Genomic DNA, 19,386 nt, shown 5'->3' on the forward strand with positions numbered 1-19,386 from the left:
ACTCATTCATGATCCCTCCAACGAGATATATAAAAAAAATATCGAAAATCTCCTATTCACAAATCAATTCATTACTATTCATAAATTTCTCATCTCATTTTGCCATATCCCCTAATCTTTATGATTAACATGCTAGACTAAACGAACAGGACACTCAAATTACCCTCTCCAGTTGGCCGGCCTCATCAGACATACACTGGAACATGGTATCTCCTGTCTCCATTTCCATGATTGCAGTAGCATGGGTTATTTGCATTATGTTCTATGGAACATATTTGGATACTGCAGTCATTGTGTTTGTGGCAGCATCTAATTCATCAGCTTCAGATCAAGAAATGAAAGCTTTGCAGGAGACTGGGTGGTGGTCAACTACCGACACCAGCAATACCTCCAGTCCTTGCGAGTTGCAAGGTATTTCTTGCACTAACAGTGGAAGCGTCACACAGATTAACTTAGCTAATAGCTATTTGAAAGGTACATTGAAACTCAAATTTTCTTCCTTCCCATATTTATACTTTGTTGATCTTCATGGAAATGGACTTCAAGGGAGCATCCCTAGTGGCATAGGTACTCTATCAAACCTCGCCTTCCTTGACCTGTCCTTCAATCATCTTAGAGGTGAGATACCTCTTTCAATGGCAAGCCTCACCAAATTAAACAGGCTTACCATTTCTTCTAGCAAAATCCATGGTTCCATTCCCTCGGAAATAGGCAACATGAAGAACTTGAATAACTTGGACCTTAGTTGGAATAAAATCAGTGGTTCCATTCCAAAAGGAATAGGAAACTTGAAGAATCTGATGCGTCTGGATCTTAGTTCTAACAATCTCATTGGTTCAATCCCTACTACTCTAGCTGGTTGCTCTAATTTGCAGGAGTTGTTATTGAGCCACAACAACTTAACTGCACAATTTCTCCATCGCTTGGCTGACCTTCATTCGCTAAGTACTATTGATCTTAGTCGCAACTTTTTCAGTGGAGAGATGCCCGTTCTAATTGGAAATACAGGCTACTTATCAATCTTGAATCTTAGCTACAATAAATTTATAGGCAACATTTCCATTTCTCTCAATAACATAAAAGTAGTCGACTTGTCATACAACTCAACCAGCCTTACTCGTACTACGGTGGTAACTGGCACGTATTTGGCATAGCTTCTTCCACTAGAACCGTGGTTCGAAGGCTGGTAAGGAGAAGAAGAGGTGTCATACAACTCATTGAAAGGAAAAATTCCTGACAGTTATGTTCAGTATCATCCGCTCGACACACTGATCGGCAACAATGATTTATGTGGGAACTTCAAGGGTTTCCCTTCTTGCTATCCTTCTACATTTGTAAGCAAAATAAAATTCATTGTTCCCATACACATTTTGCTTGGATTCTTAGTTCTTGGGGGTTTTATCCTATCTCGATGCATGGTTAAAAAAAGTCAATGTAAGATTGATCTAGAAACAAGGGACGGGAACTTATTCTCAATATGGAATCATGATGGATATATTGCATATGAAACCATCATTAAAGCAACCGAGGAATTTGACATCAAATATTGTATTGGAATCGGTGCTTGTGGTAGTGCTTACAAAACTGAATTACCTGGTGGCAGAATTGTTGCCTTGAAGAAACTTCATAAGTTACAGGATGATGAGAACCCAGTTTTTTATAACAGTTTCAAGAATGAGGTAAAGGTTTTATCAGAAATTCGGCATCGAAACATTATAAAACTTCATGGGTTCTGTTTGCATAAAAGATGTACATTTTTAGTTTATGAGTAGATCGAAAGGGGTAGCCTACTTTGCGTCCTAAGTAACGACTTTGAGGCTGTGGAGTTGGATTGGAGGAAGAGAATGAACATCATCAAAGACACTGCGCATGCCTTATCTTACGTGCATCATGAATGCATCTCGGCAATTGTTCATCGAGATATATCAAGCAAAAATATATTGCTGAATTCTAAATTCCAGGCTTTTGTCTCCGACTTTGGCACAGCTAAGCTCCTTGATCATGATTCCTCCAATCAAACCTTGGTTGTAGGCACTTACGGCTATATTGCCCCTGGTGAATTATTCTTTTCATTGTATAATTCATGATTTTTTATTCATGATTTTTTCGCTCCCACCTTCTACAAGATTTTATATATAGAAGAGAAGAAAAAGCATCACATTTCTAATTATTTTTATTTTGTTTTCTTCCCACGCAGAGTTGGCCTATACCTTTGCAGTGACTGAAAAATGAGATGTTTATAGCTTTGGAGTTGTTGCGTTAGAAATTTTATTGGGAAGACATCCAGGTGAAATCTTGACTCTATTATCATCATCATCATCTCGTGCAGTGATGTTAAATGACATATTAGACCAACGCTTGCCACCTCCAGATTGTCTTGTTGTAGTAGACATTCTCCTTGTTGCCTCCATAGCATTTGCATGCACATGCACCGAACCAAAGTCTCGACCTACAATGAAATTTGTGTCGCAGAAGTTTCTTTCTTGAAAGAAGCCATTGGTCAAGACATTGGATTCAGTTTCACTTTGGCAATTGAGGAACCAAGAAACGTATATGGCTGAATCTGGGAGTAGTTCTCAATCGGGAAGTGGTTGTTGTTGGGTTTATGATTTAAAGATTGGTTGGTGAACTTATTTGGATGAAAATTGGTATGGCGATGCCATAAAAATCATCTTCTTCTATAAGTTGTTGGGGTATCAATTTGTTTCGGGATATTCGGTTTTGGGTTACCAATCAGTCTAACCTTTTCTGATCAAATAACAAATGAGTTTCGAGCCATTCAGGTTGTGTTGAGTCACAGCTCAACTATCTTTTCATCAATACTCTTCAAAATTATATAAATATTTTTTAATTAATTAATTTTAATTATATAATATTTTGAGATTTATAGACTATATTCATTTTCGAGTCGTAGAAAATATTTTGAACAATTTGGAGATCTCACCTCAGATGATGTTGAGGACGTACACTGCATTAGATAGGTTTTATGGACTGGGCTCTATCATTGAATTTTCATAAATAGAGGTGGGCTGAGTGGATGTAGTTCAGGCCCATCAGGAGTTTTTGAGTACTCGTACTTCCCGTTTCAAAATCCAATTTTTGTGTTCATACACTGGAATTGTTTAACTACATATTTGATAAGCAATTGTTTATTCGAAGTGCATTTCACGACCAGCAGATCAGAAGGTGGTTACCATTTTTTATTCCTTCGAATTCAACTCTCCTAAGCTCCGTCTAGGTTCAGAAAATATTTCATTTCATCATTACAACTTTTCTAAATTTTTATATAAAATATAATAAAAATTCAACTTTTTCAAATTTCAAAACAATAATAATATTAAAAAATAATATTCTACTAATATTTTTTTTAATATTAGTGCAAGATGCTGTTGCTTTGTCAAAGTTTTTATGGTAAAGATTAAATTATCCAATTGGGGTGTGTTGTCTGGTCATACTTGCCACCTAAGTAAATCCTTTTAAGTTTCTACCATGCAACTTTCTTCAAATCCAACGAAATTTAAATAGTAGATCAATGAAGATATCTTTGTAAAATCCTTTTCTTTCTAGGATTTTTCTTTATTTTCTCTCTCTCAATAGGTTTATCTGTTTTATATCCCTCGTGTACTTCGATTGTGCCTTTCTAATTTCCTTTGCCATTACTTTTTTTTATCAGTACTTTCTTTGGTCATTAATAAAACTTATCTGACTTATTAAAACAAGTCTTTCAATTCAAACTAGGTTTTATTAATGAAAATTGTGCTTTTTGTTTCAGGTTGGATCTGTTACAGCTATATGTTCCACCTGCTTTCTTATAAGATGCTTTATTGATGCGTGAGTATGAAGTTAAATAGATCAAAGATAAAGTAATATAGAGAGAGAGAAAGAGATTCACAAGCAAGAACACAAACTTCAAAGGCAGATTGCAGAGAATATGGGTGCTTGGAAATTGTTATATTTGTACTGGATCATATCTCTTGTAATAGTTTTGTTGGATCGGACTAAGAATGTATGAGAATAGTCTTAAATGTAATCTAATCTGTTTTGAAAATGTAGCTGTGGATAGTATTTTATGTAATCTAATCTATTTTGAAAATGTAGCTATGGATAGCAAATGGATCATTTCTGAAATACATGAAGGATGATGTTGTTAAAATGTAGCCTTGCAGAAATGTGTGAAAATGTAGTTTTTTTCTGTTCAATCTTCTCAATCTGGTCATTACTGTTCATAGTGCAAAAAAAGGTGCTAAATACTTGTAGAAATCTTTGGCTTTATTGCACTAAACATGGCAGCAAAATCTGCACATACAAAATACTACCAGACTAACAACTTCAGAATTTAGTTCAGTGATGCATGCTGAAAATTGAAGCTTCCTTTGCTATAATCTTTTCTTTCCCTTTTGTAAGAACAAGTTAAGAATTGTACACTGTTCATAGGGGTTACCCACAACATTAGATATTTACTGAGGCTCCAATTTGCTAACAGAAATATAGTTGCAAGAGAAAATGTGATAAAAACTACAACAAAAAAATTACCATGGTTCAGCTATCCTAGCAAGGCAAAAAATATTGGGAATAACCTACCATTACACACTACCACTGCACCATAACAGCAAGAAAAAAAATTACTTGGAGGAATTCCATTACACACACTACCAGTGCACCATTTCACACACTACCACTGCACCATAACCTGTATTTACAATGTGCATAAATGATCAACTAAAAAATATTTACAATGTTTCCCACACCGGTTCACAAAAACATTTACAATCATTTTTTCTATAATCATTTCCATACCTCCCCTAGTAAGTCACAACAAAAATAATTTATATAACCCATTCAATCATTTTCACACCCCCTTTAGTATGGAAACCACACCAAAAATATTTTCCATACCCTATTCAACTATTTATAAATACCCCTTCTAGTAATCCATCTAAACCAATAGTTGCTCAAAAAATGCAACCAGTGTTTTGTACTACCTCCTATCGGGCATGCACGGTAGCATTGGTTGTGATAGAGTACTACATTGGGTTGGGATAATAGTCTCGTCAAGACTACCACCAACTTGTGATTCGGGGAGGTCACTATATTGTGCTTTGTCGTCAAAATTTTTCCTGCAAGTCTAATTTGACAAAAACATTTATGTCAGAAAGTCGCATGCAGATAAACTAATATTTACACGAGTACTTGAACAAAACATAATACTTGTTTCTTCCTTCTCTTCGTTGTAGCCTTCTCCATTGGCAGTACCTTTCTTTTTGTTGGCAGCCTCCCTTTCCCCTGAACTACATGAGGACTTAATATTTTCTTATCCTTGTCGGCGACTGTGTTCTCTTTCACCTTGGTTGAACCGGACTCAAGTTGTAATTCTGCAAACTTGTGCTCAAAGTCATCCAAATGGTGCAAGAATGCATTCACATCTTCATCACTTGGGGATACACGCGTCGCCAATCTCAAACATCTTTTAACCACAAGATCATATCGTCGTGCCTCTGCATTGACCCTCAAGTCATCATAGCTACTCTTCACCAATATGTATCTCCTCTTTTAGTCTTTTCTCCATCGATCCAATACATATTTCTCTGGCAGCTCATAGATGTACTTCATCTGACAGACTCTAAATGCATGCCTACAGACAATCCCCCTCATCTCAAATAGGGCACATGTGCATTTAACTTCGCACTCCTATTCATTATAATAAACTGAAAACTTAACAATTCTTACATGTTCATCGGATGTGGAAATTTCTTCAAAAACATCAAATGTGGAAATGCAACCTTATGTGCTGACGAGTGTAGGGTTACACATAATCATCCCCCCAAACCTCTCGTTAAACCTCTTTAAATTTTGCATTTGTGTACAATGATTGAAATTGCTTCTCAATCTTGAATGCGGATGCACATGGTATCGTTTGGTTGCAAGAATGGAAATCAACAGTCATCTCCACCTCCACTTTCTTCCTTAAAGCATTGTCAAATTGATCGATAAATTCCTTTAGTGTCGTGTTGGAATGCACAAACCCATCAAAAAATATGTTCATGCTCTCAGACCGCAGTGTAGTGCTCATACCAGCACAAAATACATCCTTCAAGTAAACTGGTACCCAAAATGACCTCTCGTTATACAAACCCTACAACCATGCATTATTAGTAAGGTTATACTTATGAAGTAATTGCCCCCACTTCTTCTCAAATTCTTCGCAACTCTGTATATCATAGAGTGCACTCTGAATAGCAGTCTTCAACCTTGTATCGTATGCCACGTGTGATCCCAATTTCTCGGGCAGTTTTCGCATGATATGCCATAGACAATATCTATGGCGGCTATTCAGGAAAACAATGGCAATATCATTCTTCATTGCCCGATCTTGGTCTATTATGATTACTTTAGGTGCTGTCCATTCATGCACTCTAGCCATGCTTCAAACAACCAACCAAAAGTATTTGTATCCTCACCTGAAATCAAACCTGCCCCTAATAGTATGGACTGCCCATGATGATTGACACCAACGAAGGGAGCAAACGGCATCCCGTACCTATTTGTGAGGTACGTCGTATCGAACGTGATAACATTTCCAAAATACTCGTATGCTGCTCGACTTCGTGCGTCAGCCCAAAACACATTCTTAACTCTGCACTCATCATCCACATCCATGACTGACACAAAGCCATCATTCATCGCCCTCATTCTCTTAAAGTAGTCATTCAATATTTCACCACCTCCTTTACCTAGCCTCAAATGTCTAGCTTTCTCAATAAAATTTTGACAATCTTTCTCATGGAATTCTAACTTCTTAAACCCCCTCGTTTCAGTCACAAGTGTTTGAAAATTCTTATTCATCCTAATACCCGCTCTATCATTCAATTCGAGCACCTCTGACTATATTCATCTAAATATTTATGAGATCTAAAAAATCTAGACTTTTGTGGACTCACTGTATCGTGATTATGTACAAGATCAATGGTGGTCAAGACCCATACCCCATTCACTAAGTGAGCATTCATCTTCGCCTTACAATCTGTTTTAATTGTTGGTCGTGGCTTTGATAAATTGTTGTGGCTAGGATGGTACCTACCACCACGTGTACATCCAATCGTTACATACTTTGCACTCCCATCTACCTCTCTCTTCATCTTTTTTGTGATAACACCGAAATCCTCTTACTTGGCATATCGTTTGTAATAGGCTAAAACATCTTTATCAGTTGTAAACACCATCCCAGATTTTAGAGGCTCAACTCTTTCATAATCTTCTGATACTTCATTTGTCCCCTCTGCATCCGGCTCTATGTTGACGTTGGATGAAGTTTCTGAAAATAATATTTACGTTTAGGTTAGCATTTTTGTTATATGTAATATGCTAAAATAATATGACAAAAATATTGATCGTTCAGTTGCGACATACCTCCAACATGTTTTTCACTTTCAGCACTAATTGACATAGTTGATGAATGACTTGGGCAGTGTGGGTAGAGTATAGTTGGTCCGCACGGTGGCATCGCCGGATGCTGCAAATACCCACTAGGTTAGAACGAATTGGATGCACGTGCATACAAGAAAAGATTTCTCAAACATAAAAACATAATACCTTCATCATATCTTCAACTGGTCTCAAATCCTCAAGATTACTCGAAGGAGGAACTGGCATAGTTGGTCAAAATGGTAGCATTGTAGGATGCTGCAATTACCAATTATGTTAGAAAGACTCCATTATAGAGACTCGGTCGCACGCAACTAAAAATATTTAATGAAAAAAAATATGTCTACCTGGTTATCCCAAACATACGGATATGAATTTGGATATGTATTTGATGGTAGCATACTTGGTGGGTAGTATGGAATTAGCGGATCATGATATCCCTGTAACAAAGTGTAAAAAATGTATTAACTTATTGTTGCAATGTAAAACATTAACAACATTTTCAACTAACAATGTGTATCATACCTGATTCGGTGAAATCGATGTCGAAGGCATAAGTGGTCTTTTATCTTCTCCATCACCCATCACTATGATAAAATAGCACTAAAATGATAGATGTGTATCAATCAGAATCATGATTGTCATTCATTTTCTCATGAAAAGCAACCAAAGAGAAAATTTAGAAAATATATCATTAACCTATTTAACTATCTTGTACACACAACAAACATTTGTCCCGACCCGATCCGACCCCACCCATCCAAGGCCAACCAAACTTCATGAAGTTTGTTTTCTTTTTGTTTATTATTTGTCTTTTATAGTGTATTACTTTTTTTTCTCCATCCTCTATAATTGACAAACCAACCAACAGGTGATTGATTCCTAGCAATTTCTTGCGGTGACATACCAAAAACAAACTCTTTTCTTAGTTCCCAACACGATAGCTTTTAAGATCCTCTTTAGATTTGCATTTATATGTGGACTTCACAAGCTTTCACCAATCCAAAACATCAGCTAGCTAGTTTGTTTCTCTGTGAAAAATAAAACACAAAAGTTTACAAAAAAGGTCCACAAACCCCAAAAACAGAACACAACACCCCCACAAAACAGAATACAAAGCTCCACAAAACCTCACAAAACTCCCATACAAACAAAAAAACTCCACAAAACAGAACAAAAAGCCCCACAAACCCCCCAAAACAAAACACAATAGCCCCCACAAAACTCCACAAAAACACAGATAAAAAAAAAACACAAACTCACACATCTATTAAATATAAAAACACACAAAATGATAGAAATGGAGAGACAAAACTAAAAGAGAAAAATAGAAATACTTTCTTTCATTTCTTACCCTTGTGAAAAAGCAGAACAATGCAATGAGTTGGGTGGTGGAAAAGGATGATGCCGAATGGGTTACATGGGACAAATGCCGGGCTGGGGGGAAGATTCGGGACGAGTGACATTGGGGATCGGGGGGGAAGACGCAGGACCAGGACCAGGGGGAAGACGCGGGACCAGGGAGAGTAACGTGGGGGGAAGACGTAATGGGGGGTGTTTTGGGGGAAGATTAAAAAAAAAAAAAAACAGAATGCATCGTTTTAATTTTTTTTTTTTTAAAAGAAGAAAAAAAAAACAAAAGAAAAATCAATGTGTGGAGGTTGTAGGAACAGTAGGCGTTTGAGTAGAAGTTCTCTTTTTACTATTGGTTATTTTCTCACCAGTCTTCAATCTTCATTCCCTCACACGTGTACAATTACAATTTCAGACGATTGATAACACGATCATGCTAGGATGTCTTTTAAATATGCCTCCTAAAAGTGCCTCTTAGTCTATTTTATTTATTTATTTATTAATGTAAAAAAGTTGCACACACAAATTAAATAATAGCAATGTTTTAAATATTAAAAAATAAAAATAAATAATAAATAAAATACACTAGAAAAATATTTGAAGGGCACACCTAAACATTTTTCTTCCAAAAACAATTACTGCAGTCGCCTCGTGTAGCCGCGGTGCAAACGGCTCTGACGTGGTCAAAAATAAAAACAAAACGCACCGTTTTGACATGGCCTCAGATCTTTACCCTACCTCCTTCAGTTTCCCTCCCTCTTTTTTCCTCCCTCCATTTCTCTCCCTCGAAAACGATTTCGCCATTGCTGAGAAAACGTGCAGAACACATTAAATTAGTCGTAAAACAATGAAAACAAAACGACTTATATGAACAAGTTTTTAGACACAAGTTTTGAACTTTAAAAGAAAATGAAATGCAATAAAATCAATTTGAATATGGAGTTCAAATGAAAAGTCTTCCCGAGGGATCAAGATCCAAATCAAAAGAACCTGAATAGACTCGATTCTCAAACGGTTAAACCAGCAAAAATTAAAACAATAAAAAGGAGAAAAATATAGGAGCTTCGATAATGGATGAGAATCTAACAAAACCAAGGCCAAGGGAGACTCATATCAGTAGCTTGTCTTATAGGCCAAAATAAAAGAGTTTCAATCTTTTTGGGTAAGGAAAGTTTAATATTTGATGAAGAGAAAAACATGGGTTTGAAACGCCAGATTTACTTATGCAACGAAACATAACAACAGGTAATGAAGCAAATCGTACAAGAGCATAGAAGTCTTACCATAGAACATGAGTTTCTAATGTTGAACTTCAAAAGACTTGCTTCAATTTCTTTCTAACAAAAAGTTGCTAAATCAAGCGGAGACTCATCTGAAGAATAAACTTCGAAAATAGGAGTGCGACAGAACGAATAAGGTAAAGCAAAGGTCTCAGTGAATAAGGTAAAACGAATGGGTTTTACTCCCTTTCATATCCATATTAGTTTTCGTTTTTGCTTTTTAAAAAAATATATATATTAGCTGGCGTCAGCTGACTTCACGGCGTCTACATGAGACGACTGTATATAGAATAATTGTCTTTCTTAATAATAAATAGACGATGTATTCATTGTATAACTATATAATTACTGCTAAAACTAAGAATGGTACAATTATACACGAAAAGAAAGAATGAATGATATATTTATGCAGAGATTTACACAGTGAAAATTTATGCGGCAATTTTTATGTGGAGAAATTACTATTAAAAATTAAGGTCTATGACCTGATTAACATAATACTAATTTCTAAAAAGAATGCCTGGAGTTTAAACTCCCTCCTCCCTTCAAAAAAAAAAAAAAAGATAGGCAAAATTATAGTTGCAATTTTAAATGTGTAAGCTTTTTTACATCCTTTTAGAATAAATTTGAAATTTACGTAAAATTAATAATTTTTTAATGACAGATATTACTTTTTTTTTTTCAAAATTAATAACGAGTCTTAATTATTCTATTAATATACATCTCCAAATAATCGGTAATAAAAACAAAAACCGACAGTCAAGACCCAATAAAATCGCCGCATAAATTTTCACCGTCTACATCATTCACTCCGCCGATGAGACGAGGACGACGGGCTACTTCCCCAGTCAATTGGTTAAATCGTTCCCAAGAACAATTCTGATAAGTAATTTCCCACATCTTCAGGGGTAAATCTGACATATAACCTCGCGTTCCTCTCTCCTCTTCCGGTTATTGGCCGATACTTGTCATAAATTTTTTGATAAACCGGTTCGATCTTTGTCGCGATAGACACCTTCATTTCGTCTCGGAGGTTCAGGTCCGATACAACGAGTGTATCCTATTTCAGATACGCTTCTTCGAAGCTCGAACTGAATTTCCTGAAAATCTCCTTTGCTTCTGCTAAGGAAATCTCAGCGGTTGGGTTCTCCGGTAGTGACTCGATCACCTTGCCCCAGGCTAGTCGCTCGTATTTCGCAAGCCAAGCTATACTCATGGAAATTGCCGTTGCCGGAGATTCGTCGGATTGTGGACTGTCAAAGTAAGATTCCGGTAATGAGGATTTCGCAGGCTGAGGCCAGTCGGCAAAAATGTCACCTAGGATGTTACTGTAATCGGCGAGGAGCGAGAGGTAATTCATCGCGCGGACCAGCGATCTAGACGAGTTCTTTTGGATCGCTGATTCGAAGTCCGATAGCATTGCGCGCACCGACTATTTGAGACGGATAAGTGAGGTGATGGCTTGGTATCGGACGCTGGCAGTTGATTCGAAAGAGAATATGGACTCAATCTCGGGCCAGTTTTCGGAGATCGCGGTGTATATGTCGAGCACCCGAAAAATCTTCTCGGGAGATTTCTTGCTTTTGGCGACGACTTCAGGGAAACTGAACAGAATAGTAGCTCCTTGTTTGGAAATCTCGGTGAAGCACGATTCTCTGATGGAGTCCGAGGAGGCGAAGACGTGATCGCACAGTATTTTCTCACCAGTGAAGAGGGTCCTCATGGATATTTTCACTGTGTCCAACCAGTTCTTGATTTTCGACTCGAGCACTTCCCAGTCCATCTTGTTGAGTTGCGAGGAGCTCAGTTTCTCTACGCCGAGATGATAAACGCCTTCATCCACTATTGATTGTCTGATGATTTTGTAAATACTGACGCACTCTTTGGCATAACCGGAGGAGATCGTGCACTCGGCTATGGACCTCAAGTCCGCCATGGCAATGGAAGAAACCTCCTCGACTTCCTCGATGGAAGCCTCTGCAGGGCCAGCAATACCTCAAGTCCTTGCAAGTGGTATGATATTTCTTGCACTGCCCGTGGAAGCATCACAAAGATTAACTTAGCTAATAACTATTTGAAAGGTACGTTGAAACTCAAATTTTCTTCCTTCCCAAATTTATACTTTGTTGATCTTCATGGAAATGGACTTCAAGGGAGCATCCCTAGTGACATAGGTACTCTATCAAACCTCACCTTCCTTGACCTGTCCTTCAATTAACTTACAGGTGAGATACCTCTTTCCATCGTAAACCTCACCCAATTACTGACGTTTGGCATTGCTTCTAACAACATCCATGGTTCCATTCCCTTGAAAATAGGCAACATGAAGAGCTTGAATCACTTATACCTTAGTTTGAACAAAATTAGTGGTTCCATCCCAACATGAATAGGAAACTTGAAGAATCTGATGCGTTTGGAGCTCAAATCTAACAATCTCATTGGTCCAGTCCCTACCACTCTTGCTGGTTGCTCTAATCTATAGGAGTTGTCATTGAGCCACAACTACTTAACTGGATGAGTTCCTGATCGCTTGGCTGACCTTCATTCATTAAGTACTATTTGTCAAAACTTTTCCCCTTTTTTTTAATTTATTTCATAACAGCATACAAGAGTATATATATAGATACAGGATGAAGCTATTCTAGGATATACAGAATCAAAGGCTAGACATAATGGTTGACCCTCTAAGGACGGGATTTTACAATGAAAGAATTCTTATAATTAGTCTGATTTGTTCCCCATTTTACAGCTCACTCCAACAGTCCTCCTCAAGTTGGTGCATAGATGTCTCTAATGCCCAACTTGTCAAGTGAGATGTGAAAATTTCTGCTAGATACTGCTTTCGTGAGTACATCTGCTAACTGGTCCTCAGACTTGACAAATGGGAACCGAATAATTTTCTCTTCAAGGTTCTGTTTAATGAAGTGACGATCGACCTCAACATGCTTGGTCCGATCATGTTGGATAGGATTATGAGAGATATCAATGGCTACTTTATTGTCACAGAACAGATTCATTTCTGAGTTGGGAGCAAAGCCTATCTCGGTTAGCAACCTCCTAAGCCAAAGAAGTTCGCATAGGCCCTTGGCCATTCCTCGGAATTCTGCTTCAGCACTGGATAATGCTACCACTTTCTGTTTTTTGCTCCTCCATGTAACAAGATTGCCTCCTACGAACGTGAAATAGCCTGAGGTTGACTTCCTGTCTAAAATATTTCCTGCCTAGTCAGCGTCGGTGTAGCCATCAACCTTCAAATGATCCTTTTTGGAAAACATTAGCCCTTTTCCAGGAGAAGACTTTAAGTACTGCAATATTCTAGTTACTGCATTCATGTGATCTTCACTAGGACAGTGCATGAATTGGCTCACTACACTCACAGCGTAAGCTATATCCGGTCGAGTATGTGACAAGTAGATGAGCTTGCCAACTATCCGCTGATACCTCTCTTTATCAGTAGGCACTTGATCGATATATTTCCCAAGTTTATGATTTTGAATAATGGGAGTATCGGCTGGTTTATAGTCCAGTAACCCTACTTCAGACAGCAAGTCTAATATATATTTTCTCTAAGATAAAAAAATGCCTTGGCTTGATCTAGACACTTCGATCCCTAGGAAGTACTTGAGTCCTCCTAGGTTCTTCATTTCGAATTCAGCTGATAGTTGTTCTTGGAGTCTAGAAATTTCTTCTTGGTCATTACCCGTAATGATCATATTGTCTACATAGACAATCAATACTGTCACTTTTCCAGATCGATGCTTAAGGAAGAGAGTGTGGTCCGAGTTACTTTGTTGAAAACCATATTTTTTCATAGCTGCACTGAATCGTCCAAACCATGCACGAGGTGATTGTTTCAACCCGTACAAGGCTTTTTGTAGCTTACATACAACCTTGTTTCCTGAAGCTGCCGAGTACCCTGGTGGAGGGTCCATGAAAACTTCTTCTTCTAGATTGCCATGGAGGAATGCGTTCTTTACATCAAACTGGTGTAATGGCCAATCTAAATTTGCTGCAAGAGAAACAAAACTCTAACAGTGTTTAGCTTTGCCACCGGCGAGAAGGTTTCTTGATAATCAATACCATATGTCTGCGTATATCCCTTTGCCACGAGCCTCACTTTGTATCGGTCAATTGATCCACTAGCATTGTATTTAATGGAGAAAACCCACTTGCACCCTACTGTCTTCTTTCCTTCCGGCAGTGAAACTAGCCTCCAAGTATCATTTTTCTGCAACGCCTCTAATTCCTCCTTTATCACTTGACCCCATCTTGGATTAGAAAGTGCCTCTTCAACATTCCTGGGAATATAGTCTGAGGATAGTTGATGTGCAAAGGTCTTGAGTGGTTTGGATAGCCTGTGAGTAGACACATAGTTGGCAATAGGATATTTGGATCGTCTATCTTCCACTTCTGGAGAGTATCGGCTTGGTGGCTTGCCCCGATTGTGTCTGTCAGGTAATACATATTGCACAGTCGCATTCAAATTAATCGTGGGAGATGAAATGGTAGGGAAACTTACCTCAGTGATATTCTCAAGAGAAGGGCCTTCAGGTACTAAAGAGTGGAGAACTTCATTCTCAGGAAAGGGGCCTTCGGCTTCAACTTCAATCTCAGGAAATGAGCATTCGGCTTCAATACGTTCCACACTTTCAGACTCAACTGGTACCACTATATCACTTGCAGCTGCAGGAGCTTCATGAGATTCCATACTTTCAGACTCAATTGGTTCATTCATATCTACCACTGGAGAGCTCTCAACATGCAGCCTTGTCTCAGTGTCTCCATCATTAGGCTCCTCTGAGTTGCATTCGGGTTGTTCTTGTTCTGAGTTGTATTCAAATTCGGGCCATGCAGTTGCCAACCAACTCAACTCTTCATCTCGAGGCTCCCCCTGAAGAGATGATTTGGTTGTCGGTGATGGGAAGAAGGTTTCCAATTCGAGAAATGTGACATCCATGGTGATGTAAGTACGGTTGGTGAGGGGGTCGTAGCACCGATACCCTTTCTTATGCAGAGCATACCCCAGGAAAAGACATCAGATTGCACAAGGATCCAACTTGGTACGTTGGTTCTTATGGAGATGAACAAACGCAACACAGCCAAACAACCGTGGGGAAAGCATTAAGACAGTGGGCAAAGAAACATGGCTTGAAAGAATCTGTAAAGGGTCTGAAAGTTTAAGACTTTAGAAGGCATTCGATTGAGTAGATACACTGCAGTAGCCACAGCATCATCCCAGTGCCGATGAGGTACATGTGCTCCAATTAATAGAGCCCGTGCTGTCTCTAAGATATGCCGATTCTTCCTTTCAGCAGTGTCATTTTGTTGAAGGGTCTGGGAGCATGAAGTTTCATGGATGAGGCCATGGCTTTGGAAGTAAGTTTGAAATTTTTTATTGACATATTCACCTCCATTGTCAGTACGAAGGGTCTTGATCTTGGTTGAAAACTGTGTTTGGACCATAACATGGAATGATTGAAAAACACCAAAAACTTCTTCTTTTCGTTTAAGCAAATACAACCAAGTCATTCGAGTGCAATCATCAACAAAAATTACAAACCACTTAATACCAGATGGAGTAGGTACTGGAGAAGGTCCCCATACATCTGAGTGTACTAAAGAAAAAGGTATATCCCGTTTGGTTTGGCGTACAGGATAAGGGACTCTATGACTTTTGGCAACAATGCATGTCTTACACTTAAAATCCAAGGGCCATAAAGTAGAGAATAAAGTTGGAAATAGATGTTTCAAATATCCAAAAGAGGGGTGCCCCAAGCGATTGTGCAGAAGCCAAATTTGCCTTTCTTTGTCACTAGTTGCATGGTGTATGTGATTGGCTCTTCCTGAGATGAAGTCATCCATGTAGTATAGTCCCCCCTTTTTAGTACCACGCCCAATGATCTCCTTGGTGAGAATATCCTGAAGAAGACAAAAGGTAGAATACATTAACACCACACAATTGAGGTCTGTTGTAAGTTGACTAACAGATAGCAGTTTATTTGACAAAGAAGGAACAAGTAAAGTGTGAGATAATGAAAGGGAGGAGGATAAGGCAACTGTTCCAGCCCCTGTAACCGGATATTGAACTCCATTAGCATTTGCAATGCGAGTTCGTCTGGGCTGAGTGATGTGCGAAAAATCATGGAATCAAAAGTCATGTGATCGGTGGCCCCGGAGTCTATAATCCACATATCATCATCCCGAGAATGAGATGTAACATACACTTGTCCACAGTTACCTTGATCACTGAGTGGTGCGAAATTATTTGTGGATTCGAGTTGCGCAGTAAGGGACAATTGTGGTTCAGCATTGACTATAGCTGCTCTGCCTGTGCCTTCATTTATGCCAACCCCCTCACGTTTTTTCTTTGCCTGAAAATCACTCCACCAATCAGGATACCCATGTAACTTGAAACAAGTCTCACGGGTATGTTTCATGTTGCCGCAGTGTGTGCATTTTCCTTCATCAGATTGAGGCTTAGATTTGGATATTGAGTTCAACTTCCTTGGTTTGAAACCTTTAGACACCATAACTGCACCAGAGGCACTGTCTCCACTAGATGTCATAAAAGTTTGCCGAATATCTTCTCGTCGAACATGGGTGTAGGCCTGCTCAACTGTAGGAAAAGGTTGTAACTGAAGTACATCACTGCGAATGTTATCCAGCTGGTCATCTAAGCCATCAAGGAAGACATAGACTCTTTCTTCCTGTAAAATGGAGTTATATTTCTGAATATCAATCGCACATTTTATCGGGTTAGGACGACGGAAATCAATTTCACGCCGTAGGCCTTGAAGATCAGTGTAATATTTTTCAATGGATACACCAGTTTGTCGCATACGAGTTACACGACGCCAAAGATCATATACTTGGGATGTATCAGTCCCATCAAAGTAAGTTGTGGCAATAGAATCCCAAACCTGTTTTGCAGTCGGGAATCGAATGAAATTGCCGATCAGGGAGGATTCCATCGAGTTGATCAACCATCCTTTGACAATGGCGTTTTCAGTCCGCCATTTTCGGAATGATGGATCTGTTTCAAGAGGTTATGGGGAGTCGCCAGTAATATACCCAAGTTTGTCTTTGCCAGAGATATACATCTAGACAACTTGGGACCATAAGGCATAGTTAGAACCATCCAACTTAATGCCAATGGGAACAGTCGAAGAATCAAATGGGGTGTGAGAGGAGGTCTGGACTCTGGTCAAGGCCTCTGTCATTTTGGTCGTCCAATCATCAAGACTGGACTCTGCCATGGTTGCTGGACACCAGAACTTCTGGTCAGTGGGTGGATGGAGCAAAGATCCTAGGATCCCTCTCTGATACCATGTCAAAACTTTTCCTCTTTTTTTTAATTTATTTCATAACAGCGTACAAGAGTATATATATAGATACAGGATGAAGCTATTCTAGGATATACGAAATCAAAGGCTAGACATAATGGTTGACCCTCTAAGGACGGGATTTTACAATGAAAGAATTCTTATAATTAGTCTGATTTGTCCCCATTTTACAGCTCACTCCAACACTATTGACCTTAGTCACAACTACTTGACTGGACGCTTTTCTCATCGCTTCGCTGACCTTTATTGGCTAAATATTATTGATCTTAGTCACAGCTTTTTCAGCGGAGAGATACCAAGTAAACTTGGGGGTTCAGGTCAATTATCAATCTTAAATCTCAGCTAAAATAATCTTACAGGCAACATTCCCCTTTCTCTCATTACCATACAAGCAATTGACTTGTCATACAACTCATTGAAGGGAAAAATTCCTGACCATTTTGATCAATATCATTTGCTCGACACGTTGATTGGCAACAATGACTTATGTGGTAACTTCACGGGTTTCCCTCCTTGTCATTCTTCAATTGGAAGCAAAATTAAACTTATTATTCCCATAGCCATTTTCTTTGGATTCTTAGCTCTTGGGGGGTTTCTCCTGTCTCAACACATGGTTGAGAGAAACAAGGGATGGGAATTTGTTTTCTATATGGAATTATGATGGACATATTGCATATGAAACCATCATTTGAAGCAACTGAGGAATTTGACATCAAATATTGCACTGGAACTGGTGGGTGTGATAGTGTTTACAAAGCAAAATTACCTTGTAGCATAACTGTTGCCTTGAAGAAACTTCATAAGTTAAGAGGCTAGGAACCCAATTTTTTATAACAGTTTCAAGAATGAGGTAAAATTTTTATCAGAGATTCGGCATTGAAACATTGTAAAGCTTCATGGGTTCTGTTTGCATCAAAAATGTACATTTTTAGTTTATGAGTACATAGAAAGGGGAAGCCTGCTTTGATCATGATTCCTCCTATATATCATAAATTGATTGCTGGCACATACAGTTATATTGCCCCAGGTGAGTTATTATTTTCAAGGTACAACTTGTATCTTCATTCATTTTATTTTATTTTCACCCGCACCTACTAATCCAAAATATAATACTCTTCTTTTCTTCCCAGAGTTGGCCTATACTGTGGTGGTGACTGAAAAATGCAATATTGATAGCTTTGGGGTTGTGGCATTAGAAATTTTAATGGGAAGACATCTAGGGTAAATCTTGACTCTCTTATCATCATCATCTTCTCCAGAAATGATGCTAAATGACATATTAGACTAGCGCCTGCCATCTCCAAATCATCTACTCGTACAAGATATTTTCCTTGTTGCTTCCATAGCATTTGCAGGTGTACAAACCGAACCAAAGTCTCAACCTACAATGAAATGTCTCCCAGAAATTTCTTTCTTGTAAGAAACCAATAGCAAGCCCTTGGATGCAATTTCACTCTCGCAATTGAGGAACAAAGAATCACATATGGTTGAATTAGGGAGTACTTCTCAATCATAAATTCGTTGTTGTTAGGTTTATGATCAAAGCTAGCATTGTTTGACGAACTTTTTGTATGATAAATGGTAATTTAATGAATGCAATATAGAAATAATGGTCTGTTTGGATATTGAGTAATTCTACATATAATCGTGAAGTATGTAAATGTCGCGTAATCGCTTTGAAAAAAAGTGAGGTCCACTATTAAAATATTAATTTTTTTTACGTGAGTCCCATATTTTATTCATTTTTTTCAAAACGATTATGTGGCAGTTGCATAATTTACGATTACAAATATCTTTTCTCTTGGCAATTATATAGCCATAAAATTCATTTACTCCAATAGGCTGCAACATTTTTTATCATTCACACGACACACCACAATGAAAATAAGATAGTTGAAAGTTCTATTTGCAATCCTTTCTTTTTCTTTTTTTTTTTTTCCCTTTTACATAATCAAAATTTGAAGAACACACTTAACTCACCATTAATA

General features: G+C 38.2%; 1 protein-coding gene and 2 pseudogenes across 1 annotated transcript; 2 read left to right on the forward strand and 1 right to left on the reverse strand.

Moving 5' to 3' along the window:
* Window positions 1–203: 203 nt before the first annotated feature.
* On the forward strand, window positions 204–1,154 carry LOC109019331 (MDIS1-interacting receptor like kinase 2-like). Its single transcript, XM_019001609.1, has one exon. The coding sequence runs from the start codon at window positions 204–206 to the stop codon at window positions 1,152–1,154; it is 951 nt and encodes a 316-aa protein (XP_018857154.1).
* Window positions 1,155–1,415: 261 nt separating this feature from the next.
* Window positions 1,416–2,487, forward strand: LOC109019332 (annotated as a pseudogene).
* An 8,424-nt stretch (window positions 2,488–10,911) lies between these two features.
* Window positions 10,912–15,012, reverse strand: LOC109018261 (annotated as a pseudogene).
* Between the last annotated feature and the right edge of the window lie 4,374 nt (window positions 15,013–19,386).

This window comes from Juglans regia, chromosome 3 (assembly GCF_001411555.2).
Source record: "Juglans regia cultivar Chandler chromosome 3, Walnut 2.0, whole genome shotgun sequence".
NCBI classification, from domain to species: Eukaryota; Viridiplantae; Streptophyta; class Magnoliopsida; order Fagales; family Juglandaceae; genus Juglans; species Juglans regia.